Below are 25,395 nucleotides of genomic sequence, written 5' to 3' on the forward strand. Positions count from 1 at the left end.
GCCACGGCCCTGTAGGGAGCCAGCTCCGGAAGTCACCTGGGGCTCAGTGTCAGAGAGAGTGTGCTTAGCGTGGGTGGGGGGTGGGGGCATTGAGAGCCCTGGCCCCTCTCTCTCCACCTCCTCCCATGGATCAGACAAGACCTGGTTTCGACCTCTGCTGGCCCCGAAACAAGACTGTCCAGCCCCACAGCCCTGTCCAGGACAGTCCCTTCCCACCATACCCGGGTGGCAGCCTGTCCCTGGGAACAAATGCCACGCAGCCCGAACGTAATCAATCAAGCAAGCAGAGTTTATGGCAGCGGGAGAGGGCTGTTGAGCCCTGCCTGGCAGCTAATTAGTGAGCTCATTAGGTGGAAGGGCAGCTGCCTGCCGAGCTGTCTGCTCCCAGGGTGCCCTGGCAGCGCTTGGACCTCACGCCCTTCCTCCAGCAGGACGCAGACCCCAGAGCCTGGCTGGGTAGGGGCGCCCCTCCCCAAGCTCCCCAGACTCAGTCATTTAGGGCTGGCCCTCCCGGAGTAGCTGTGGGCTTCCTGGGGGCGGGAGTGGGGGTGGGGTGGGGAGGAGTGAGCAGGGGCAGGTATGCACCCTGTCCTCAGTGCGGGCATCAGAAGCATCCAGGCTTTGCCCTTGGTCTTGGGCTGTGAACAGTAACCCACACTCTGCCCCCCCCCCCCCCCGTACTCCCCTGAGCGAGGCTCTGGGGAAAAGGAGGCTTTGGGGGAGCCCCGGCTGCACCAAGTGCCCCTGGGAATGGGGCCTCTGCTCAGACTCCGGGCTACATTCTCCCAGCCTTGGCCTTTTGGGGTTCTGCCAGGGGTGGGTTCCTTGGGCAGCCTCAGGCCCCCAGGTAGACCTCCACCAGCCCCCCCACAGAGTGCATGCGGTAGAAGACGCCCAGCGGCAGGCCGAAGTTGACGATGGTGAACCACGTGCGGTAGCCATAGAAATCCTTCTCCAGTCCGTTCTCGAACTCGGGGTGTATGCCGAAGGCAGGCATCATCCACAGCTGGGAGGGGAGGGGAGGGGAGAGGAGGGGAGGGGGCACTGGGCTCAGGGGAGGCAGGCCCGGCGCCACAGCTCCTGCAGCACCTCCTCACCCTTGGCCTTCAGAGCAGCCCTGTCCCTCCTGACCCCTCACACCTCAGCCGAACTCCGATGGGTCACGAGACCCCCAGTGCCACCCCCCGTGGTACAACCTGCTCTGCCCAGCTGGTACCCCTGTGCCTTGATTTCAACCACCTTCTTCTCCTGCTTCATCCTTCAGCTGGTCTCTGCCCCTCGACCCTGGCTCTGCCTCTGACCCATTTCTCCAGGCCCAGGTCAGACTTCCAGGAAGCCTCCTTGGCCACTCGGGCCCACACGTCCTGCCTGGAGGCCCGACTGCTCTGTAGGGCCAAGTCAGGCCTGTTGTCTGCCTGGACCAGGGGTGTCAGCACTGCTGGCCGGAGGTGTGTTTCCGGCGCTGTCCTTACCAACAGGAGCTCAAACAGCCCTGAGTTGCCCATCACTGCCACTTAGGCGGCAGGACCTCGGCAGGGCAAACGACCCAAGCCTCAGGTTCCTCGTCTGTGAACCAGGGCAGCAGTGGTGCCTGCTGCATGGTGACTGTGACGAACCACGAGATGCTGAGCTATTGCCTGGGGACGGGGACATGGGACGGAGCAACCATCCTCAACACCTACCAGGAGCTCTCTAGAGAACCGGGCACTTTCTGATCTCTTCCTTGGACTGAATTCAGCGGACAGTTCATTATTTGGCAATTCCCTAATTGTTTTCCTGGTGTCTCCCCAGCTGGACAGGGAGCTGTATGAAGTGCACTTGGCTGTGCCCGTGGCACGCTCATTTGTGCCAGGGACCCTGCAGGGAGCTGGGGGCCACTCTCTGCTCTCACGTGTCATAGAGCCGGTTGGAAAGCGGCATGTGTCCTTGACAATCAAAGGGACAAGCCAATCACCCTTGGGACAGTCAGTGTGCAATGGGTGCGCCTTGAACCAGCCCTTCCTGAATGAGGATCTCTGGGCCAGCTCCGCCCCTAGGCCTCCCGGGTACCACTCACTGTGATATTGCAGAGGATGAGGAAGAGCGAGATCTCCTTGAGCGCCCGCCGCTTCCAGTTGAGGTGGCTGTAGGAGTGGATGTAGGCCCGCGAGGCCCGCCGCAGGTCCTGGCCCAGCTCCAGCAGGGAGCCCCTGCGGTGGGGCTCGGCCTCCGGCTTCTCCGCCAGGCCCCCGGGAGCCGCCTCCCAGAGCGGGCGCCGGTGCAGGCCCTCGATGATGAAGAGGTTCTGGGCGATGTGCTGCAGGATGAGCAGGACCGAGTAGGCCAGGATGAGGCGGTTGAGCAGCTCGTGGGGGCGCGTGGCCACGATGGCCACGATGGAGAAGTAGGAGATGCCCATCTGGCCCAGGGCGGCCCCCATGAGCAGCACCACGTCCACGCTGCGGGTGGGGTTCTTGAGCGTGTCCAGCTCTCGCTCCTCCAGCCCGTGGATGGCCGTGCCCGCCAGGCAGGCCAGGCTCATGCTGGGGAGCACCGCTGCGTAGAAGGCGTAGTAGAGGGTGAAGTACTGGCGGGCGATGGAGGGGCCGCTTGCTTCAATCTGGAAGATCACGAAGACGCACACGCCGGCCACCAGGGCCAGCAGGCCCAGCAGCGGCCCAAAGATGGCCCCGTGCAGGTGGAAGGACGGGGCGCCCGGGTGGGCGCTCGCGTGGGGGGCCAGGCGGCGGCCCACGTTCTTCCACATGACGAAGAGCACGGCGCAGCAGATGAGGCAGTACTCGGTGCTGAAGGGGTAGAGCATCAGGTAGCCTTTCCGGAAGACCTCGCACACCGTGACGTTGAGGCACAGGCAGGTGTTGGTGTCGTTGCCTGGGGGAGGGGGCAGGCGGGCCTGGCTCTGAGGAAACCAGCTGCACAGATCAGTCCCTTTCATCCCCTGGAGTAAGCCACCCATTTCACAGGTGTGGAAACTGAGGCCCAGAGAGCACACTCAGAAATCACAAGTTACAGGAAGGCCATTCCTTTACCGAAGGATTCCAGGCTTCATGTGTCAAGCTTCTGTGAAGCATGTGATGCCTGGGTGATGGCTATATCTTGTTCTACCCATCTCTATGTTTGAATTTTTAATAATAATCTATGGTGGTACTTGCAAAAACTTCTCTCTGCACAGCCCCTCTGAGAAACGTCTGCGGGGGGAAAGCGTGAGCACTGCGCAGGCGTCCGTGACTTAGGCGGCAGGTGTGTAAATGCACGTGTGTGCTGGGAAGGCCTGGCTGTACACAGGTCAGGATGGCGATGCCCTCGGGGGGAGGGAGGTATACACACAGGTGTGGCTGAACCCCCAGATAGAGATGTGCCCACGCAGGCTTATGGGACACAGCCTCTAAGGGGCAGACCGTACAGGTGGGGATTGGGCACATGGAGCAGTGTGGGGGGTTCTTTCTCCCCAGAAATTTGCCGGCCCTTCTGATACGTCCAGGAATCATGGCTTTTTAGTTTGTTGCAAGTAAAATGCAAACACCAGGGGTGGGGTGCTTACCTGACCTTATCAGTGCGTAGCTCAGCCAGGATTAGTGGCCAGCTTGCTGACAGCTAGCTGGGAGCCTGGAGTAGGGGTGCGGGGTGCCAGCACCCGATGGGGCAGGCACAGAGGGGGCAGGACGGGTACCACTGGCAAACGTCTGCGTTCTGTTTAGTCATGGTCCAGCCTCTGGAGTTTGCTTGAAACTCTACAGACTCACTGAGCCTCGCCAGACGGAGGGAGTGGGGGTGCGAGTGTGCGCGAGCACACATGAACCATTCAGTGGTGGGGGTGGGGCATGGTCTCTTCGTACCTGAGAACTTTTTCATGAGGGCATTGAGCTCCGCCTCGATCTCACGGTGCAAGGAGTCATTGGTGACGGCCAAGACCCACATCAGCAGGTTTGTGGCCAGGGTCAGCATCAGGCCACACCTGGGGGAGATGCCACACTCTGCCCACACAGCCTGGCCGGCTCCTGGGGTGCCTAGCCCTCACCGCCGCTGCATCTGGGGTGGCCCCTCTCCCCCAAAGCCAGATCCCGTTTGCTCTGGGCCTTTAGCAGACGCAGTCCTAGCGGGCACCTGGGGCCACTCCCAGACCAACCGGCAGCCCAGGGCCACCCTGTCCGGGAAGCTGGGGGGAGCATGCACTAGCTGGGGACGGGGAGCCCCAGGAGTTGCTGGAGGGAGAGAAGGCACCCCCTCTTACCTAGTGAAGTTGGTCTGGACCTGAATACAGTCTTTACAGTGTTTCCAGAGGACCCAGGTCTGAAAGAGACAGGGCCTTGAGCCCAGCGGCAGGGGCGGTGGGGGTGGGGCCAGGGGTGTGCCCCAGCTGCTTGTGTGTATTTTCAGTGGGAGACACAGTGAGGAAACCTGGGTTGGGATCCTGGCTCCAGTGTCTCCTTGCTGTGTGGCTTTGGGCCAGTGGCCAGATGTCTCTGAGCCTCCGTCTCCTCAGCTCTGGGAGGGAACTAAAACGCCTACCTCTCAGGGGAATGCCTGCTTATTGGGGAAATAAAGAGATCGTGCAAAGGAAACACAGTGCCTGGCGCAGCACAGGGAGTCAGGGGGGAGCGCGTATTCATCATTAAGGGCGGGCCGTGGTTTAGGCCGTGGTTTAGGTACGTGCAAGTAGCACAGCGGATGGATCTGCCGGTGTCTGCGCTCAGGGACACGGTGTGTTAGTGCAGTCTATATAGGTGTGCGTGGAGGGGGCACACGCAGGCAGGCGTTAACGGGGGGCCGTGGCGTGTGTACATACTCTAGGCCACGTGGGGATTTGCCCGGGAGGCTGTTTCCAGGCATCGGTTGGGATGTGCGCGCGGCCTGGGCAGGGAGAGTGCCCGGCGCCTGGGGGCGGGCGGGCCGTTACCTGGAGGCCCGTGAAGATGATGTCCAAGGCAGGGAAGAGGAGCTCCAGCTGCGACTTGCAGTGGATGTGGCTCACGTCGTAGCCCACGCGGAAGACGTTGAGGCAGATGGTGCAGTTGCCAAAGAGCAGCAGGGAGCCTGGCTGGACCAGCGGCCATTGGCACCTCCCTGGAACGGACCCGCCCCCCCCCCTCCATCTACCCAGCGCCCCCATACTCACCCCGCACCCACACGGGTCCCGCGTGAGGGTCCCGGTAGAGCACAGCGTGCGGCCGGCGGGTGGTGCCGGCCACGTAGCAGAGGAGCCAGAGCAGGGACAGCGCCTTCAGCACGGCCAGCAGGATCCACACGTCGCCCAGCGTGACGGCCACGTTGTTGAAAATCATGCTGCAGATGAAGGCGCCGCCCAGGAACACCACGTTGAGGGCCAGCAGCCCCGAGAAGAGCTGCCCGGCCTTCTGGGCCTGCCGGTCCCGCCGCAGCAACAGCGAGAAATGCCGCACCAGCCAGGACTGCTGGCCCGGCGAGGCGGGGACCACTGTCTCCTCGGCCTCCATGTCCACTAGGTTCTCTTTGGCCAGGGCCGCTTCGGTCTCCTGTGCTCCTGTGGAGGCCACTGGTGCAGCCTCAGCAGGCGCTGGGGAAGGAGAAAGGGTCCTGGTTGGCTGCCGGGCTGTCCTGGGTTCAGTTCCATCCCTGCCCCTAACTACTGTGTGATGTAAGCCAAATTAAGCAACCTCTCTGGTCAGAACGTTGGAAATAACAGCAGCTGCCTTCCAGGACCCTGGAGGTCCAAACAGACCAGGGGCTATGGAACCCTCTGTGCTCCACATTAACACAGACGATTTCCACGGGCTTGAGGACCCCCTCCCCCGCCCCCGTCCCCCCTGCCTGACTCAGCATCTGATCCTGAGATGGAGTAACACTGTCTGTCTAGGAAGCCAGGGGGACCTGCACGGTGCCTGGCCCCCAGGCAGTCTCCAGGGCTGTGACGTTTTTGCCATCAAAAGGCAGCTCAAGCTCCGCTGACTTCTTGGGAGGAAGTTCACTCCAGAGTGACAGAGCGAGTAGGTGTCCTCTCTTGCTCGGACTCTGATTCGTAGGTAATGGTTTCCTAGAGTGTTGTGTTGAGAGGGCTCTTGAGGCCAAGTGTGGGCTTGGTGGGAAAGAATGTTGTGGTTGGAAACAGTACTCTATTATGGATACACTAGACTAGAGGCCTCGTGCACAAAATTCATGCACAGGTAGGGTCCCTACTGGCTGCCGGTCAGGGCCTCCCTTTGTTCCCCGCCGCCCCCTGGTGGTCAGCGCACATCATAGTGAGTGATTGAACTCCCGGTTGGTCAAATTCCGGAGGGGACACTTTGCATATTAGGCTTTTATATATATAGATATGAGTGTATATGAAATGATGGCCTCTCCAACCCCACTCTCCCCTCACCAGTTCTCCTCTCAGGCCCCAAGCCTATCCATTCCAGCCCATGAATTGCTCTTAGATCTTTCTTGACCTCAACCACTGCCCTAGCCCAGGCCCCTACCCTTGCTCCTGGACTGGTCTCCCTGTCCACCAGGCCTCTTCCCTACTGTGAGCCTGCCAAGGCCACGTGTTGCCTTCACATACAGTCCACGCTACCTAGCGTGCCCTCTCACAACAAAACGAGGCAGAGTGTGTGTCGTGTGAGCTTGTAGCGCAGAGAGCTTGCGGCAGGGTAGCTGCTGCCGCTTCCTGGTCTGGCCCCAACTTCCATCTCCAGCACTGCCCTCGGACTCCCTGGCCCATGGGCTGTGCCATCCTGCTATTGTTCCCAGAATGCCCTACCTTTGCTCACCTCCCTGTCTGCCCACCCCCACCCTTTGCTCATAATGCCCGCTTCTCGCTTTGTAGCTGACTGCAGCCTGTCCTTCAGGACTCAGAAGAGCCCCACCTCCTGTAAGCGGCCTCCCCTGAACCCCCTTTCCGCCAAAACTGGCTTAGGTGCCCGCTCTTGGTGCCCCCGCCGAGCCCCAGGCTTGTTTCTGGAGCCTCACCTCTCGCACGCTCTGTCATTGGCTGTGCTTTGCTCTGTCTGTCCCTTTGAACTTGGAGCTTCAGAAGCTTCAGACTCTCCCACTCTGACCACCAGAACACCCTCATCTCATTTGGCTCTAAGTGGCCCCATTCTCCCATGTACAACCTGCTTGATAGTTATACCTCTGCTCTTCTCTTCCGGGGCAAAGAGAATAATCAAAGGTGGGTAGTGGTTGAGGTCAAGAAGGATCTAAGAGCAATTTTAAAGGTTCTATAGGATTTTCTCCCCCTTACCTAGTCCTCTGGTCACCCTCGCTCCACGTCTGCCCTCTCCCTGTCCAGCCCCCTCGTCACACTGCCCACACCTGCCCCCCACGTTCCTCCAGGCCCAGCCAGAGGGAGCCGCATTTCTCATGGGGTCTCCTGCCCCCCCCCCATCGCTCCCGGAGCCCACGGTGCCTCCCCTGCTTCCCTCCACGTGGCTCTCACCCATCCTCTCCACCCACCTTCGGGGCCTCTCCTGGGAAGCCTTCTCTCTCTGCCCAAGAGTGGGTGGCATTGCTGTGGGTGTGGCTGGCTCCCCTCAAGACCAGGAGCTCCTCCAGGCAGAGACCAGCTCCTGCTTAAGCCAGACACCCCCCCCCCCCCAAACTTGGCACCGCATGGCGTTCAACCAGTGTTTGCTGACGACTCCTGCATTTTTCAGGGAACTTTCAGCACTAGAGTCATGGACAGAGAGAGACCCCTCCCATGAAACTTTTTCCATCTTGGCCCAGACAAAGACATTTTTTCCGACGATCTTTATCTTTCCTCCTAAGTCTCCTCCGCCCAGGTTGAGCAAGCCTGACGCTCCTGGGGACACACCTCCCTGCTCTTTTCTCCCAGCCCTCCCTGCTCCACCTCACCTTTCTGAGTCTCCCCCATCTTCCCAAGGCCAGAGGACTAAGAGCCCAGATTCTGACACCTCCTACCGGTGTGATCTTGGAAAAGCTACTTAGACTCTCTGTGCCTTGGTTTCCCCATCTGTAAAGCAGATATACAACTATGGACTATACCTGGTGTTTAGTGGATGTTCAGTAACGATTTCTTGAATGAATAAATGAAGGGATTAATGCATAATACCTAGGTCACAGGGGTTTATAAAAATTAAATGATTTAATTTATGCAAATGAATGCAGATCCCTGTCTGGCACACAGCAAGCTCTCAGTGTTAGCGATTTGAGCATTTTCTTCCAGTTCTTTCGAAATCCTGGGGCGACTGGAAGGGTCGGGATTACTGGTGAGTTTCAGTGGCCTGCAAGCGCAGAGGGGACCCAGGAGGACAAGGTTCGGGGGTCCACTCCTTCCAGGGTCCTCAACTACGTCCTCGCCCTCCGCCCGCCGGGTTCAACCCTCCGACAGCCGCTAGAGGGAGCCCTCAAAGTGGCGGATTCTGTCCGCCCAGGGAGAGGGCGACCGGTCCGCGCAAAGGGGTCGTGGGAAGAGGGCAAGGGCGCCCGGAACCGACAAGGAGGAACCCGCCACCCTCTGGCACGCCCTTCGGCGAGACGCCAGCCCCAGGGAGGGCCCGCGTAACTGGTTTGTGGGGCACGGTCGGCAGGTGATGAAAGCCGCGGCCGTCGGGGCGCGGCGTCCCGCCTGGAGCGCAGCGACGGCTCCGGAGGAGGCGGCTGAGCGCGGGCCGGGAGCTGCGGGATTTCTTTCCGAGCCTTTCGGGGGCTGCGGGGCTGGGGCAGCCGCTACGCCTGTTCCTCAGACCGGGCGCCCAGGCAGCCCCAACCCCCACCCCCTTTTCTCTGGCCGTCCTTCGGGTTTTCCCTTCTTCCTGCGCCCCCTTTCGGCTGTGCGCACCCGTCCGCGGAGAGGAGGTGGGGCGCGGAGCCGGGGTTGGGGTTGGGGACCGAGAGGGGTCGGTGCTCGAGTGGTTGGCCTCCCCCGAGTCACCCCGCCCTCCCGCCTCAGTCCCTGCAGCCCCAGGTGTCTGAACCCCAGGGGGCGGGGGAGGAGGAGGTTTGAGTGCCCAGGTGGGCTTGCCCGGAACGCCGCGCACGACATCCGAGGGCGCTCGCCGCCCCACGGGCGCCGCCGGGGGAGGGGAGCCTTACCTGAGGTCTGGGCGGGCATCGCTGCCCGCTGACCACCGACCGCGGCCGCAGCACCCACAGTCCTTCCAGGTGAGGCCCGGACTGACGCCCCCGACGCCCTCCCCAGCGGGACTGCGCAGCCGCCGCTCGGGCTCCCGGGCCCATCGATTTTTCTGTTGACTTTGGGGATGTCATTAATCCTTCGTTAATTACCCCGCCAGGGGCTCCAGCCCCGACACAGCAGCCAATGGCGAGGCGGCTGGACGGGCGGGCGGGCGGGGCCGGAGGCGGGGCCGGCGAGGGCTCAGGGTCAGGGGACCCGCCGGCAACCGCCTCCGGGGTGGGGTGGGGTGGGGTGGGGTGCATGTCCTTTGGTCGCAGGATTCGTCTTTGCTGGGGTTCAGGTCACACTGTCCTCTGGCTTCCAAGCAGGGGGTGGAACCCCTGGGTCTGGGGTCGCCTTTTCCGGTCAGCCCCAGGCGGCTGCAGCCTCGCAGCAACCTTGTCACCCCCCTGTCTCAGAGCCCTCTCTCCCAAGTCAGCGGGGAAGGTGGAGCGAAGAGACCCCATTCGGACTGGGCAGGAGGCGGGTACGGTGAGAAGTTGCCCCTCCAGGCCTCTTCACATCTCGGGTGGCTCCTGAGTCGCGCCCACCTCCTTCTGCTGCCAGGCGTTTTCCTCTGGGTCCCCCGCATCCAGTCCTGCTGCCCCCACGCTCAGCCCACCCCCCTCTCGACCCAGCCCCGCCCCAGTCCCACTGTAGCCTGTGGCCCCACCGGACTCAGTTGGCCACCAGTCCTTCCCCCTCTTCCAGCTCCTGGGTCTCAGTCCCTCTCCCTGCTGAGCCCATCTCTCTACCTTTTGTAGAGGAGTCTCAGGGACCCCCAGGGAGTGGGGTGCTGAGGAAGAGGAGGCCCAGGGGGTGAAGGTCTGTATCCCCAACTCCTGTTAAACCAGAACAGCCCTATCCATGCCTATGTTAGAGGTTTGGGTTCCTGAAATAGTTTACTTGTGGGGGAATGCTCTGCTGTTTGAAAATTATTATTCTTAGTACACAGGCTCTGGCCCTCTTTGGCTGTGTGACTTGGGCAAGTCCCCTGACCTCTCTGGGCCTTAGATTCGTTCTTTGGAAAATGGTGGTGGACGAGGTCCGTATTCCTCACCTTTCCTGTGTTGCGGGACACGTGCAAAATGTGTTCCCTTGAGGACACAGGGAAGAAGGGGCAGCTGGGGACTCTGTCCCGCCACCAGGTCATGGTCTGTACTTGGTTTGTAACTCAGACTTGGTTCAACCACTGAAAAGCTGAAGACCTGAAAATCTCCAGCTCAGACCCCCAAGATCCTCTCCTGTGATCATGTCATATGGGGTGGCTGACACAAGAAGTGGGGGACAGGGCGCGAACTGCAGGTTTATTGGTTCCCAGCTCCGGGCAGCAGCACTGGCCAGGTCACAGGGCTGGGATTAGGGGCGGAGCCAAAGCCAGGGACACTTCCTGATCTTACCTGCTTCTAGAAACGCTTTAGGGAGAGGTGTCCCTGCCCCGTAGCCCCATGCACCAGGGTCATGCCAGGTGGCTGAGCATGTCCCGATTGCAATTTAAAAACATCCTGAAAAAATAGCTTTTGTGAAAATTCCACTCTGGGGCCAGCGGGGGTACGAGGGGTCATGTGCCAGCTTGGGGCTCACTCCTGGGGGTCTCTGGGTGGGCGTGTCTGCGGCGGCCTCAGGCCAGCACGTAGACCTCCAGCAGGCTGGAGACCGCGTGCATGCGGTAGAAGATGCCGAAAGGCAGGCAGATGTTGACGATGGCGGCCCAGAGGGAGTAGCCGTAGAAGTCCACCTCCACCTTGTTGCTGAAGTGAGGGCGGGCCCCGAAGGCGGGCATGATCCACAGCTGTGGGGGAGACGGTGTGTCAGGACCCGGCCCGACTGGCCACAGCCGTGGGGTTCGCCGGGGGCCCCAGCCCTGCAGTTGGGTGGACAGCAAGGGCTGGGTGTTGCTGAGTGGGGACCTCCCGCATCTTGGAAGGGACTGGTGCTCTCTAAGGAGTTCAGGAAATGTGCCGGACTCGGCTTGCCCACCCCATAGGACTCGCCCTGTGATCACAGCTCCCCCATAGGAGGCCCCACTTGCGGGATGGAGAGAGGAGAAGAGGTTTCATTAGATGATGTGAGAATTTGATACACATTTAGAAATGGCTAAATCAGGAGCTGGAGAGATGTGTGGCAAATCCGCCAGGGCCAAGGCAGGAGGGGCGGGATCCAGCCAGAAGGTTCTGGTGTGGGCTCACCCCACCCTCCCCACCCCCATTCCCAATTAGCTGTGCCATTGGGCACATCGCAGCCCTTTTCTCAACCTGTTTCTGTCCTATAAAATGCTGCTCTCAGAGGTGATCCAGGCTCAGATACCTGGAGGAAAACAGCCTTTCCCAAGGTGACGCCCAGCCAGTGGGCGGGGCCAGCAGAAGGTGAGGGCGGGGCCAGGGCTGGGGCCGACTCAGGATAGATTCCACTGGTAGGTGGGAGAGTGCCGCCCTCTTTTTCTATAGACTACCTGCAGGAGGGCAATATGTACAGTGGGGACTTCACTAAGAACGCACCCCCGTTAGGATGGATGGTTGGTGTTTTTCATGGGGTGGAGTCTCTCTGGAGATGTTTTACGTTGACAAACCCACATCAAGGCTGTTTCTATATTACGAGTATTGTTTTCTATTGAAGGTGATAGAGCTGGAAGGACCATATTCATAGCGAGTGAAATTTCTCTAGGTGTGGGAAGTACTCACATGGCGCGTGTTTCTGTGTCAGAGGTTTCCCCTGGGATTAGGTCTGTGCGGTGGGGTGGTAGCTACATTAGGGGTGCCCCTCTAGTGGGGTGCACCCTTGTGAGGAGAGTTTCCATGCACGGCGCATGTTTGTGTTGGGTGAAGTCTGCTGGGGTCCAGTGGAGTCTCTCTTAGTCAGGGCTTTGCTGAATCACTGGGGAGGGGGTGCTGTTGTGGGCGCCCCCCTTCCGGGCCAGCCCGCCGCTGCTAATCGACCGCTCGCACTTACACTGCCCTCCGCTGCTTCCTGCCGCTGCCCCAGTTATTCTAAGCAGCAGGCTGGTCATGAGCTCCCAGGAGCAGTCACACCTCCCACCTGAGGGTGAGGGCCCCCACTCCCCACATCAGTTCTCACAGCTCCCTCTCCCCTCGGCCCAACCCCCTCTCCCCTCCCTCCCCAGCATTCCCTGGGACCCCTTCCGGCTCCTGTGGTGGCTGCCTGGCTGCCGGAATGCTAGGACTCCGTCCTCTGGGTGCTGAGATGCTGTTTGCCCGGCTGCACCTGACCCTTTCGGAACCTACTCCTTCCCTAGACAGACATAGATTCTCGAGTAGGCTGGGGCCAAGACAGAGAGGCCAAGTGACTAACCCTGAAAGAACCTCCTTCCTGCCCACCCCCAGACCCCCTGCACCCCACCCCCAGGTACTCACGACGATGTTGCAGAGCAGAAGAAACAGAGAAATGTCCTTCAGGCATCGGCGTCTCCAGTGGGCCCGGGGGGCCAGGAAGGTGGCCGTGGCTTCCTGAGGGCCCACCAGGCCGGGGCTCACCGACCTGGGGGTGGGTGGGCAGGTTGGCAAAGCGTGGAGGGCGTCCGGGTTGGCGAAGGTAAGGCAGGGTTCCTTGGGAGGGGCGTCGTGGGGCTCAGCCCCTGGCGGGCCCCGGTGGAGGCTCTCAATGATAAACACGTTCTGGAAGGTGTGCTGGGCGATCATGAGCAGTGCGTGGGCGAGGTTGAGTGCCCCTAGCGTGTCCCTGGGCACGCCCACCACCACGGCGACGATAGAGTAATAGGAGATGGCATACTGGCCCAGGGCGGCGCCCATCAGCAGGGCCACGTCCAGGGTGCGTGTGGGGTTCTTATGGTGGTCCATGGCCCGGTGGTCAAAACGGTAGATGACCGAGCCGCTCAGGCTGACCAAGGTCATGAGCCCCAGGCAGGCGATGTTGAAGCTGTAGTAGATGACCAGGGCCTGCTGGGTGTGGTCCCCGTCCCTACCCACCTGGACCTCATAGATGATGAAGACGGCCAGCCCCACCAGGAAGAGCATCAGGCCCAGGACGGGGCCCACAAAGAATGTCTCCCGGAAGAGGCTGCCCCGGGATGGGGTGTGGCCGTGGCCGTGGCCGTGGGTGGAGGAGGCCAGCAGCCTGCCCACGTTCTTCCACATGACGTAGAGCATGGTGGAAGCGAAGAGGCTGTACTCGATGTTGAAGGGGTACAGGTAGAAGTAGCCTCGCTCGAAGATCTGGCAGACGGTCGTGGCGCAGGCGCAGTCGCCTCCGGCCTGGCTGCCCACGCGCTCTGCTGTGGGGAGACGGGCACAGAGCTGTACCGCCCACCCCTCTTCCTGGAGGGGCCCCATCTGAAGAGCCTCACCCCTAGACTGTGACCTCTCGCTCTGCCACATTCACTACCGTAGCCCAAACGCCCACTCTGGGCTTTGCATGTTCATTCATCCCACACATGTTTATTGAACACCTACTGTGTGCCTGAGACTGCGGGACACATCGGCAAACAATAGCCAGCGCTCAATTTAAAAAAACAGAACACTGACCTGCAAAGCTGCCCACTTCACCCCATTCCTTCAGGAAAACACTGTCCATCTGTCCCCCCAGGAATGACCCCTGGCTCCCTGACGTCGGCGAGGTTCTGGTCCTGTAGAAGGTGGTCCTCTTGGAAACCCCTAAAGTTCCAGCTTCCTCTGAGCTCTCCCCAGCATCTGACGCAGCCCGGAAAGCCAGCTGCTGGGCCTAGGTCTGGGCCCTGGCCCCCGGTCACCTGGGCTGGACCACACTGAAAGGGACCTTGTCCTGCACCCAGCCCCTGCTGTGTAGGGTGCCTTGGGCCTCGGCAAACATCTCTTTCGGTCCCTGGCACTGTGCAAGCTGGTTTTGCAGATGGAGAAGCTGAGGCGCATGGAGGCAAAGTGACTTGTGATGGCAGAGCTGACGCACATGACCTGACTCTGAGCCTGGTCTGGGCTGGTACCTCGCCGGCGTGCCTCTCTGTGCCCCCGCAGCCCCAGCACATTCCATTGGCTGCCTCCCCAGGTTGGTTTTTGCCACCCTCAGGAACCCCTGTGTGTAAAAGGTGGCCCTTTGTCAGTCTTGCTGGGCTGGGGGTCTCGCAGGGGGGAGGGGCGAGGCTGGGCCCAAGCTTTCCCTTCCTGGACTCTCCCACACTGGGGGTGTGCCTGTGTCTTCAGGCGAAGTCCAGGTGGACTTAGTCATCTAGTCTGGTCCTGACTAGTGGGGGGCCCTAGAGCAGTCTAGAGAAGTAGGAAGGACCAGGGGGACTGTACCCCATTTTTCCTCGGGATGGCATTTTGGTTAAAAGCCAAGATGGATCTGAACACTAGTTGCCGGATGCCAAGCTCTGTGACCTTGGGCAAGCTGTACAGCCTCGCTGTGCCTTAGTTTCTTTGCCTGGAAAATGGGAATATTGATGCTACCCATCTCACAGGGAGCTGTGAGGGTTAAGTACCACGAGGTTTCACACACTTGGCACCTGGCATGCAGAGCTCAGTGGACGGCCACCATTGCCATCGTCACTGTATTTCTAGCTTCTCCTTGCCGGGCTCTCCATCTGATCCCTGCTTCTGCCATCAAGACACTGCTCCCTTCCTCTCCCTCCAGTCCCATCGCCCTTGCCCTTTCTTCTGGGAGCCCGAGCCCCTTCTTTAGTGGAATGGGGACCCGGACAGTGGGACCAAGGCTGTGTGCTCCAGGGTCAGAAGGGTCCTCCCGTGTCACCTACGCCCACAGGTCAGCGTCAGAGCCAGAGCCTGGAGCAGGAGGTAGCTCTCCTGGGAGGGCGCAGAGATCCACTCTGCAAGCCAACAAAGCCCCCAGCCCGAGGCCCAGGGTCACAGGGCCAGGGGGCATCGGGCGTGGCACTCACGGTTGGCAGCCAGGCGGGCGTGGCTGGCGTTGCTGTGGGAGTGGGCCTGGTGCACGGATTCATCCACCACGGCCGCCATCCAGTTGGCCAGGTTGGTGGTGAGTGTGAACATGAGGCCGCACCTGTTTGGGGAGGGAGAGCAAAGAGGCCAGTGAGCCTTTGGCTCATCTTGGGAGCTCCAGTGGGAGGTGGCGGTGAGACACAAGGAAGCAGTCAGGCCCCTGTGTGACCAGGAAGCGGAGTTTGGAAGAAATGGCCTGGCGGGGATTCAGGGATGCTGGGGGGCCGGGGGGGGGCGGGGGGGGTACCCAGGGGCTCAGGCCACCCTGCTCCCTCTCCTGGGAAAAAGAACATTTAGTGCACTGCACAGCCCATCCCACCAAAGCCATGCAGGTGCGCATCCGTGCGTACACACACACACACACACACACACACCACTGCACGGGGTGATGGGAATGGAAATCAGGCTGCCTAAGGGACAGAAAGAGGCCCCAGGCCCAGGCTGGCAGCCTTCATCTCTCACGCAAGGTGAGCACTGGCATGCCGCAGGGCCGTGAGCGCTGGGCAGGCACTCACCGGGTCAGATCCAGGTGGACGTGAACACAGTCCTTAGCAGAGACCCAGAGGAAGTAAGTCTGTGTGGAGAGAGAGTGGCGAGGTCAATTACTCTGCAGAGCAAATACAGCTGAACTCAAGTGCCCACGTCCACGCCCAGCAAGCTCTCTCTACCTCTAAAGCCCTCACACTAAGTTATCAAGTTTATTTTAACTCCACGAAATGAGGCCAGGAAGAATTCACATTAAACAGTGCTCTGTTCTTTAATAATTTGTAAAAGGTCACCTAGAAGACTTTCTGGTCCTCATGTCTGTTTTTTGCAGGGTCGAGGCCTGGCAGAGTTTGAGTGTCTGGTTGTTTATTCCTGGGAGCAAGGCCAGCCTCAGGCAGGGTCTTGTCCAAGGTAGGAAGACCCTCTGGTGACTTCTCACTCGCTTTGGCAACACCCCCTGCCCCATCTTCATCCTGGGTTGCCCTGCAAGGCCTCGCCCTCCTCTGGCTGCCAGCCAGTCCTTCTGTGTGGGGTCTCTGTGTTTTCCTTTCTCCTGAGTATTCTTCAAACCCACAACATGTAAAAGACTAAAACGACATGGATTCCAGTCAGAAATGTGTTGAATTGTGGACAACGGGCCCCGGGGATGATGGTTCAGGGGAGGAACCATACACGTGGTCATTCTGGTCTTACAGGGCTGGGCCGATCTGGTCCCAGGGAGGGCCAGTCCTGCCTCAGCTTGGTAGGAAGATCGTTCAAACTGTTATATGTGCAATGAAGAAAGTATATATAGTTGAACATCTAGGGAAAACCCCAGGTACAGCCTATCCTATTTCCTGAACAAATACACAATACTGTATAGGGGCCAGGGCTGAGGGCAAACTGGCCATGGCGGGACCCTGGGCTGAGACTGATGCCCTCCACGGGCACCCAGGGAGGGCAGGCCAGGCTCTAGGAGACAGGATGGCTGCCATGACTCACACCTCTCAGGTGCGAACTGGTGGCACTGCTCAGGCTGAAGTGAAACCACAGGGCCCCCCCAAGTGGGCCCTCACATTTGGATGTGACTTCATTATCCGGTGCTACCAAGTGCCTCATGACCTCTACAGTCCTATCCCCACATTACCTGACTGTTGAGGGTAGAATAAGGGTGGAGCTCAGCCCTCCTGACCCCATTCTGGGTGCTGGTTCCTGTCCACCACACTCAAGGACCCTCCTCCTACCCATCCACCCACCCACCTGGATGACGACAAACACAGCCTGGGTGAGAGGGTGCAGAATCTTGATGGCCGACTGGCACTCGTAGAAACTGGAGTAGTAGCCCGTCTTGAAGACATCCATGACCAGGGTGCAGATCCCAAACAGCACCAGCCCACCTGGGAATGGGGGGGTGGGGGATCAGACAGGGGGGAGAGGAGGCTTATGGGTCTGAGGAGAGGTAACTAGATGAATGGCTGGCTGGATGGTTGGGTGGATGGATGGGCGGATGGGGTCTGACAGCAGTTGGCTGGCTGGATGGCTAGGTGGATGGATGGGCTGAAAGATGAGTGGGTGGATGGAAGGATGGCCCACTGAGCTCCCATCTCTTTGGAGCTAAATAGACAGGGAGAAGGGCCCTCCACGGGCTCTTTTGGCTGCAGCTGTCAGCTGTGTTCTGCTCTCCATCAGAGGGTCTCCCAGGACCACCCTTTTCTGAGCTTTAGACAGGGCAAAGAGGTTCCCCTTCACCTCCCCTCCAGCACCCTCTCCCTTCCTCTTCTCCCTCACCTGCAGCCCACCCTCCCTCAGCCACAACTAGTCTTGCCAGGGGAACGTCTAACCCCTCTCCCTCCACGCACTCACTCCCCAAATCCTCGGAGAGCCCCAGCTTCCAGCTTCCTGCCTGGCCCACCCCACCTCCGCCTTCGCTGTCCCCGGCACCTCGGAGCCAGATGGGGCCCGCGTGCGCGTCCCGGTAGGGCACGGCGTCGGCGCAGCGCGCGGTGCGGAGCAGGTAGAAGCCGATCCAGAGCGCGGCCAGCAGCATCATGGTGGTGAGCAGCGCGAACACGTCGGTGTCGTACACGGCCACCTTGTTGAAGGCGCCGCCGCTGACGAGCGTGCAGGCGAGGAGCAGCACGTTCACGGCCAGCAGCACCGACAGCAGGCGGCCGCCCTTCTTCCACACCTCGCGGGGGCCCGTCCGCGGCGCCCGCGGGCTTTCCCTGGGGCCGGCGGCCAGCTCCTCGGGCATGGCCGGGGCGACTGCAGGAGGTTGGCGGGGTCACTGCGGGGAGGAGCGAACAGGACCCCAGGTTCGTTCCCCCAGCGGCTCCCTGGATTTGGGGGCCGGGGAATTCCTGACTTAGAGGGGGCTGCCGGCGGGGGTGGGGGGTGGGGAGGTGGGAGGGGGGGTAGAGGAAGCGCCGGGAATGGGGAAGAGCGGAGACTGCGGCTCTCGAGCGGCGGCAGCGCCGTTGGACCCCGTCCCAGGTCCCCACTTCCCCAGTCCGTGCGCCCCTGGCAGGGCACCCACCTGGCTGCGCCGGGAGCCCGCGCTGAGCTGGGGGTCAGAGGGCGGCGAGCGGCGCCTCTCTCCCACGCCGGGCTGGACGCGCGCTTTATAGCGGGGAAGGCAGCGTGATTTACAGCGGACGGAGCTCAGCTCCATAAACCTCTCAGTCCCACGCACATGATCCATCTTCCCTCCGAGCTGAATGTAGGGAAGAGCGCGGGAGCCAGATAAGGAGATTTATGTTTACCCGTTAAGAGGCGCCCCACCCCACCCCCACCCCGGCCGCCCCGTCACCTCTGAGGGCCAGGCTCGGCACCCAGAGGGCACCCCGGCCCTCCACGCCCTGGCGCCCCGGAACCCTGAGAACTGTTCAGTGGATGCCCCAAGGACCTGGGGGCCCCGCAACGCCCTCGGCGCGCCCTGTACCTTTGTGCGCCTCTGTTGCTGCCCCAACTCTGGCCCCTCGTGCCCCTTTCCCCGGCTCCCTCTCAGCGATCCAAGTCCCCTCTCCCTCCTGCCCCTGCCCCCCTGCCCCTGCCCCCCTGCCCCTGCCACCCTGTCCCTGCTCCGCTGGCTGCGCCCTCGTCGAGCTTGGTTGTAAGTCCTCCCGCGGCGCGCGGAGTCCGCGCGGGTCTCCAGCGCCCCCTGCTGGAGAGTCTGCTGACCCCGCGGGAGCGGACGGCGGACGGGACCGCGGGCTCTACCCGCTGCGGGTCCCGCGGTTGGCACTAACAGCCCTCTCCCGCCCGCTGCCCCAGGGGGCGGGACTGCCGCGGACACCCTGCCCGGCCCTCGGCCGGGTCCCGGGATGCGCGGAGACACCGGGGGCCGCGCGCCCGGGCCCTAGTGAGGCCAGACCCGGGACTGCCCCTGGACAGGTCCTCCCTGCGCAGGGAGCGGGGGTGGACATTTTGGGGAGAGGGGAGGGCCTCGCCCGGTCACCCCAGGGCTCTCGGGCCCAGGGTGTTTAGGACCCAGGGGCAGCCCGGGGCGGCTCCCTGGGCCGCGGGAGATCCTCCCCCTCGGCCGGTGCTCGGCTCAGATGTCGGAGCAGCGGCGGCTCTGCGCTCCGCACCCACCGTCTGCGGCAGCGGGGCTGGCGGCCCCGGCCCCTGCCCGGCCCCCTCCCCCTACCCCATGCCTCGGTCCTAACCCCGAAAACCTCCCCCGCGGGGGGCCTTTTCCCGAGCCGCTGGCCCGCCCCGTCCAAGTCGGGAGCCATGAACGACCAGTACCACCGGGCGGCCCGGGACGGCTACCTGGAGCTCCTCAAGGAGGCCACCCGGAAGGAGCTGAACGCCCCCGACGAGGATGGCATGACCCCCACGCTCTGGGCTGCTTACCACGGCAACCTGGAGTCGCTGCGCCTCATCGTGAGCCGGGGGTGAGTGCCCAGCCCAGCCCCGCCGGGGAGGGGGCAGAGCGTCCACTCCCAGCCCCCAGCCCCTCTCGGCCCCAGGCCCCTCTCCTCTGAGCCACCCCCTTCCCTAGGGACGGACCCTGGGGTGGGACCTTGGGGCCTGGCAGTTGTGGGAGGAAGGGGGACTCTGGCCGAGGCCTGTGACACTTGTGACCTGGATATGGGGCTAGGAGAGGAGGGCTAGGATTTGGGGGTTCGTGCTTGTGGGAGGGGCTGCAGGGGGAGGTGGAGGTGGGAGAGGTCTCCTGCGTGGGCGGCACCTTGCAGCAAGTGTGAGAGGCACAGTGAGAGGGGAGAGAAGGTGCCGAGGCCTCAGAGGGGACAGAGGGGGGCTAGAAAAGAAGGGGGGCCCGCTGCCCACCCAGCCTGGATCTGAGGGCTCGCCCAGCAGTGTCCCCCTGCTCCCCAGGCTGGGCTCACACTCTTTCTCTTGGCTCCCTGCCGGGATTTGTGGGCATTGCCCACAGCACCAAATGTCACTGGATTCAGCCAGCCCGCAACTCCCGCTGCACCCCTCCCCCACGGAAGGCTCCCGTCCCTCCCTTTGGAATTCTCTAGGCCTAGGGAGGGGGAGCTTAGAGCCCAGGCGTCAGGGCCAGGGAAGGGTTTGGGGGTAGCCTTGAGGAATGCAGGGTTCAGGGACTGAAGGGGGCTCCTGGGGCTGAAGGGCTTTGTGGACAACTCCCCGCCCCCAGCGGATTTAGAAAGAGAAGTCAGGGTGAGGCGGACAGACACCAGGGCAGCCTGGACAGAGAGAAGGAGGAGGAGGAGATGCCCTAGGAGGGTCCTGGGCACCTGGTGGAGGCCAGGGGCCGGCCTGTGGCCTGAATAGGTGGTGGGTGGGGGAACCCCCTGCCTTCCCTGGGTAGCTGTTCCTGGGTCTCAGCGGGGGGGAGGGGGGCAGCCCTTACAACCAGGCAGCTGAACCACGTTCCAAAAGGCTGACTGGCCCCTCTCCACCCCAAGAGGACACACATGATCCTGCCCTCCTGCCCCTCCCTCAGGGGAACTCACCCCCGCCAACTCCCACAAAGGGCAAGGGTGGGGTCTAGGTGTGGATACCAGATGCCGAGCAGCCCCTCCCCACATGGTCCTGCGGGACTTGGCAACTTGGAAGGGAAGTGAGGAGGGGGTTGCTCAGGGAGCGGTAGTGACAAAGGGGTGATTCTTTCTCCAGCCCTGAGGGGTGGCCTTGTGGCCTCATTAGCCTGAGGCAGAGGCACTGGGCTGGGTCCTGCGGGAGGGGAGAGGTTGGAGGAGCCAGCGGGAGGCTGCCCTGCGTGTGTGTGTGTGTGGGGGGGGGGGGCCTGCTGGTGTAGAGGGTGCTGCAGGAGCTGGGTGGGTCCCCTGGGCAGGCCCGCCTCGCAGGGCTCCTAGAGATGGGGCAGCGGGGCGGAGAGGGCGCTGGGCCCCGGTTGCAGACTTCTCTCCTCCTCCCTCGAGTCCTGGCTGCCCCCACGCTCCCCTTCTGGCCCAGGCCAAGACCCGACACCTGCTCTCACACTCGGGCTTGCCAGGCCTGGCCCTGCTCCCTGCAGACATGGCTGTGCCCACGCCACGCAGGCACACGCCCTCACGCACCCGCACTCACCCAGGGCTCGGGCCCAGCACACACCACCCCTCACCCTCCTACGATCACCCCCGCACACGCAGCCAAGCTCACCACCACGCCTGCCTAGAGACCCAGACTCGCCCTGGCCCACCACCTCTCTGGGCCAGCTCCCCACTGGGCTCCATGAATAATTCACCCCTTTCTCTCTGGGCATCAATTATTCATCCCCTGAGATTCCCAGCCCTCAGTTCTCTTGGGGAAAGCCCCGCCCTGGCCCCGCCTTCTCTGTCGCCCCACCCCCTGCGTACCCGGGGCCGGGTCTACATCCGACTAGCGGCCCAGGGCTGCACATCTCGTGGAATCAGGAGAGATCTCAGGCTGGGTTGGTGTGACCGTGGGGGAGGCTGGGAGCTCCCCTCACCCGCAGCCACTGCCGACGGCCCGCCTGAGCTGCGGTGGCTCATCCCCCCTCCCCACGTGTTCTCCCTGCAGGGGCGACCCGGACAAGTGTGACATCTGGGGCAACACGCCCCTGCACCTGGCCGCTTCCAATGGCCACCTGCACTGCCTCTCCTTCCTGGTGTCCTTCGGGGCCAACATCTGGTGCCTGGACAACGACTACCACACCCCGCTGGACATGGCCGCCATGAAGGGCCACATGGAGTGCGTGCGCTACCTGGACTCCATCGCGGCCAAGCAGAGCAGCCTCAACCCCAAGCTGGTGGGCAAGCTGAAGGACAAGGCCTTCCGCGAGGCGGAGCGGCGCATCCGCGAGTGCGCCAAGATGCAGCGCAAGCACCACGAGCGCATGGAGCGGCGCTACCGGCGCGAGCTGGCCGAGCGCTCCGACACGCTCAGCTTCTCCAGCCTCACGTCCAGCACCCTGAGCCGCCGGCTGCAGCACCTGGCGCTGGGCAGCCACCTGCCCTACTCGCAGGCCACCCTGCATGGCACCAACAGGGGCAAGACCAAGATCCAGCGGAAGCTGGAGCGGCGCAAGCACGGCGGCGAGGGCACCTTCAAGGTCTCCGAGGACGGCCGCAAGAGCGTGCGCTCGCTCTCGGGCCTGCAGCTGGGCAGCGACGTGATGTTCGTGCGCCAGGGCAACTACGCCAACCCCAAGGAGTGGGGGCGCTCCCCGCTCCGGGACATGTTCCTCTCGGACGAGGACAGCGTCTCCCGTGCCACGCTGGCGGCCGAGCCTGCCCACTCGGAGGTCAGCACCGACTCCGGCCACGACTCCTTGTTTACCCGCCCGGGCCTGGGCACCATGGTGTTCCGCAGGAACTACCTGAGCAGCGGGCTGCAGGGGCTGGGCCGGGAGGACGCGGCGCTGGACGGCGCGGGCACGCCGCGGGGCCGGCTGCAGAGCTCCCCCAGCCTGGACGACGACAGCCTGGGCAGTGCCAACAGCCTGCAGGAGCGCAGCTGCGGGGAGGAGCTGCCCTGGGACGAGCTGGACTTGGGCCTCGATGAGGACCTGGAGCCCGAGACGAGCCCGCTGGAGACCTTCCTGGCCTCCCTGCACATGGAGGACTTCGCCTCCCTCCTGCGGCAGGAGAAGATCGACCTGGAAGCCCTGATGCTGTGCTCAGACCTCGACCTCCGCAGCATCAGCGTCCCCCTGGGGTCCCGCAAGAAGATCCTGGGGGCCGTGCGGAGGCGGAGGCAGGCGCTGGAGCGCCCGCCGGCCCTGGAGGACACCGAGCTGTGAGTGCCTGCCCCCCCACCCCCCGCAATGGGCGGGGAGACAGGGGTTGGAGGGGGAGGGGATCTGCTTTCCCCGGAAGTGAGGGGTAGTCCCGATCCATCACATGAGGCCCCACTTATTTTCTTTAACCACCCCCCCTTCAGAAAAAGAGGCTGCCAGTGGGTGAAGACTTTCACCCAGGCTTTCTTATCACAGCGAATGTAAAGTGCACCTCGTTTGTAGGCTTATCAGAATTTGGGGGAGTGGGTGTTTTAGCCTGGACGAGACCTGGTGGTCAGTCATCGCAGCAGGATGTTTGGAGCCCTTCCAAGTCCCGGCTCCTTCCACTTGTTCTTTCATTTAATCCTCCCAGCTCCCCAGTGCGGGGCTAGATCACCCCCACTTTCCAGTGAGAAAGTGGGGGCTCGGAGGGTTTGGGTAGCTCACCCAGAGGGCCTGCTGCTGCTCGGGGCAGAGCTGGGCTGGCTCCCTGTCTATGTGACTCTAAAGCCTGGGGACTAGGTGACTCCCAGGAAGAGCAGCATTGTCACCTGCGTTCGGGAAGCCACGGGGAGCTCAAAGCTGCTGTCACACTGGCCGAGCTGTGACCCCTCCCTCATGGCAAACCACAAGCCCTTTTCATGTCTCTGGCCTTTACCCTACATGTGTGGGCAGCGGTGGATGTGGGGAGGCAGTGTGGTTTAGAGTTTGGGGTGTGGGGTGGGCACCCCTAGGCAAGTGTCCCCATTCCTGACCATCAGCCTGCCCAACGGTAAGTTGTCCAGATGGCTAGAGGCTCTTCTCTGAGGTCTGTTTCTGTCTCTTTCTCTACAGATAACAGGGGCCTTCTCCCCCAGACCAAAGTGAATTGCAAGTTGCCACAACCCACGGTGGGGCCACGAAGTCTCCACATTTGCCAGCCCTGCAGCCCCGGGCCCCTCCCCAGGGGTAGGGACTCGGAAGCAGAGGGTATGGCCTGGAGGCGCCCAGAAGGGTCCTGGAGCCCTTGAGCCACCCCCATTGGAGTGGCCCTAAAGGACGTGTGGATTTGCAGGAGGCCCGGGGACTAGACTAGTGCCCATGAGAGCGGGTGGGAGTGGGTGTGTGAGGGGTGGGTGCAGCCTGTCCCAGGGGCCCTGTCCCTCCCAACCCTCCTCCGGGGATCCCGTTGCTCAGGCTGGACACTTGCTCATGTCCTGCATTTCTGGGAAGAGAAGAGTTTGGGCTGCCTTGCCTCACACTCCAGAGAGGAGGTCCTGGCTCGACTCTTCAGCCAAATGCCCTGACCTCAGTCCCCACCCCTGCCCCTAGCACAGCCAGCCCCCTCTCTTTCTCCCACCGGCCATGCTGGGGAGTTGGAGTGCCAGGCTGGAGTGCGTGTGTGTGTGTGTGTGTGTGTGTGTGTGTGTGTGTGTATGGGGCGGGGGTGACTGGTGTCCTTCCCAGCTCACCCTGGGGTGGAGCCCAGCCTGACTCTGCCCTCCCTACCCTGTCCTCCTCCACCTCCCCTCTCCTTGGCTGTGTAGCCTGGCCCCCCAGGGACCCCAGAGGGTCAGGGCCACAGATGCAAGGTGCTAGAGTAACCGGCTGCAGTATTATGGCCCCGGGCCCGAGGCAGGTGGAGCCGGGACGGCAGGGTGCCCAGCCTAGTGCGGGCAGGCCGTCATGCGGACACTGGAGCAGCCTGAGGAGGTGGATAAGCTCAGCTGCTGGTCCCCAGGGCTCTGTGTGCTTGTGTTGGGGGTTGGTTGGTGCATTTCCCTCAAGGCCTGGGAGCGGCTGGGCGGCGGCCTGTTCTGTGTGAATAGTGGCTAAACGAGAGCTCGTAGGACAAAGGCCAACCCCAGAGGGTCCTCAGACAGGTGTCCTCGGAGCTCTTGGAGGTCACAGATGTGGGAGTTGCTCAGGGGCCCACCCACATGTGTGAGCCCATGCCTACCCCCATGCAATGGACCCTATCCCCGACCTTCAGCTTGGAAGCAGCTTCTGCTGGGAGCACTGCCACAGCCCCCCCCCCCGCACCCCTTCCTTGGCTGGGGCAGGGAAGTGGAACCCCCAAAGAATGCCACAGGCCTCCCTTTGGGTGTCTTGGGTGTGGGCCCTGTCCGGCCATGCCCAGAGCTGGGGTGTGATGGAGGTGGTCGGGTCCCACCCGGAGGGCTGTGCTGCCTGCCACTGCCACCCTGAGCCCACCCCAGTCCTCCTCCCTGTTCTCGGCCTGAGCCTGGGGCCACCCCAAGTGCCGACTAGATTTCCTCGGAGCCCCAGGTGCTGCCCTTTCCCCTGTTCCCGGCTGTGCCCTGCCTCAGCCCCTCCTGTTCTCCTGTGCTGGGGGAGGGGGCGGCGAGCTCTGTGACTCCCACCCTGTGCATAGCGCCCCTCCTGCAGGTTCATTATAACCTTTGCAGAGTACGTTCTGCAGCATCGTCATGCCTGTGTCCTGCTCTTTAATCACGTGGGGATGGGAGAGGGTTGGATGAAGTGGGCAAGGGGGTGGGGTGGGGGAGGGAGAGGGCGTTTTGTGCCTTTGAGGACTTGGTCCTATTCCTCAGAGGGACTCTTGGCATGGGCGGTTGGGCACTCCTCCCTGGGCCTCTCTGCAGGGTCTCCCCTCACCCCCGGGCCTTCCCCTGCTCTCTGGGCCCAGAATTTGGAGCTGATGGAGAGGGAGGGCTCAGAACTGGGATGAGCCCGCTGGAGACCCCCAGCAGCTGAGTGGGGAGGTGGCCCAGGCACCAGCCTGTTCCTGGGGCCTG

General features: G+C 62.4%; 3 protein-coding genes and 1 long non-coding RNA gene across 7 annotated transcripts; 2 read left to right on the forward strand and 2 right to left on the reverse strand.

The window, feature by feature from the left end:
• Window positions 1-268: 268 nt before the first annotated feature.
• Window positions 269-9,183, reverse strand: OTOP3 (otopetrin 3). Its single transcript, XM_036341510.1, has 7 exons — window positions 9,010-9,183; window positions 5,117-5,533; window positions 4,898-5,034; window positions 4,232-4,290; window positions 3,837-3,955; window positions 2,057-2,871; window positions 269-1,006 (listed from the first exon to the last, which is right to left on the reverse strand). The coding sequence occupies exons 1-7, from the start codon at window positions 9,026-9,028 to the stop codon at window positions 836-838; spliced, it is 1,737 nt and encodes a 578-aa protein (XP_036197403.1). The 5' UTR covers window positions 9,029-9,183; the 3' UTR covers window positions 269-835.
• Window positions 9,184-9,753: 570 nt separating this feature from the next.
• On the reverse strand, window positions 9,754-17,729 carry OTOP2 (otopetrin 2). Its single transcript, XM_036338788.1, has 6 exons — window positions 17,404-17,729; window positions 16,723-16,859; window positions 15,513-15,571; window positions 14,937-15,058; window positions 12,463-13,340; window positions 9,754-10,883 (listed from the first exon to the last, which is right to left on the reverse strand). The coding sequence occupies exons 1-6, from the start codon at window positions 17,714-17,716 to the stop codon at window positions 10,713-10,715; spliced, it is 1,680 nt and encodes a 559-aa protein (XP_036194681.1). The 5' UTR covers window positions 17,717-17,729; the 3' UTR covers window positions 9,754-10,712.
• Window positions 9,876-16,903, forward strand: LOC118671098. 3 transcript variants are annotated; one of them, XR_004972603.1, is made up of 5 exons: window positions 9,876-9,916; window positions 13,652-13,790; window positions 13,922-14,086; window positions 14,801-15,027; window positions 15,815-16,903. It is a non-coding gene; the product is annotated as an uncharacterized LOC118671098 (long non-coding RNA). The 3 variants fall into 3 exon arrangements; XR_004972604.1 differs by having other exon boundaries at window positions 13,652-14,086; window positions 14,801-15,034; XR_004972602.1 differs by having other exon boundaries at window positions 13,652-14,086.
• A 986-nt stretch (window positions 17,730-18,715) lies between the features above and the next one.
• On the forward strand, window positions 18,716-25,069 carry USH1G (USH1 protein network component sans). Of its 2 annotated transcripts, XM_036342050.1 has the most exons (3): window positions 18,718-19,361; window positions 21,442-22,659; window positions 23,474-25,069. In XM_036342050.1, exons 1-3 carry the CDS (start codon window positions 19,198-19,200, stop codon window positions 23,475-23,477), a joined length of 1,386 nt encoding a protein of 461 aa, XP_036197943.1. In that variant the 5' UTR covers window positions 18,718-19,197; the 3' UTR covers window positions 23,478-25,069. The 2 variants fall into 2 exon arrangements, with proteins under 2 accessions (XP_036197944.1, XP_036197943.1); XM_036342051.1 differs by lacking the exon at window positions 23,474-25,069 and having other exon boundaries at window positions 18,716-19,361; window positions 21,442-22,663.
• Window positions 25,070-25,395: the final 326 nt, after the last annotated feature.

This window comes from Myotis myotis, unplaced genomic scaffold, assembly GCF_014108235.1.
Source record: "Myotis myotis isolate mMyoMyo1 unplaced genomic scaffold, mMyoMyo1.p scaffold_m19_p_17, whole genome shotgun sequence".
Classification (NCBI taxonomy): Eukaryota; Metazoa; Chordata; class Mammalia; order Chiroptera; family Vespertilionidae; genus Myotis; species Myotis myotis.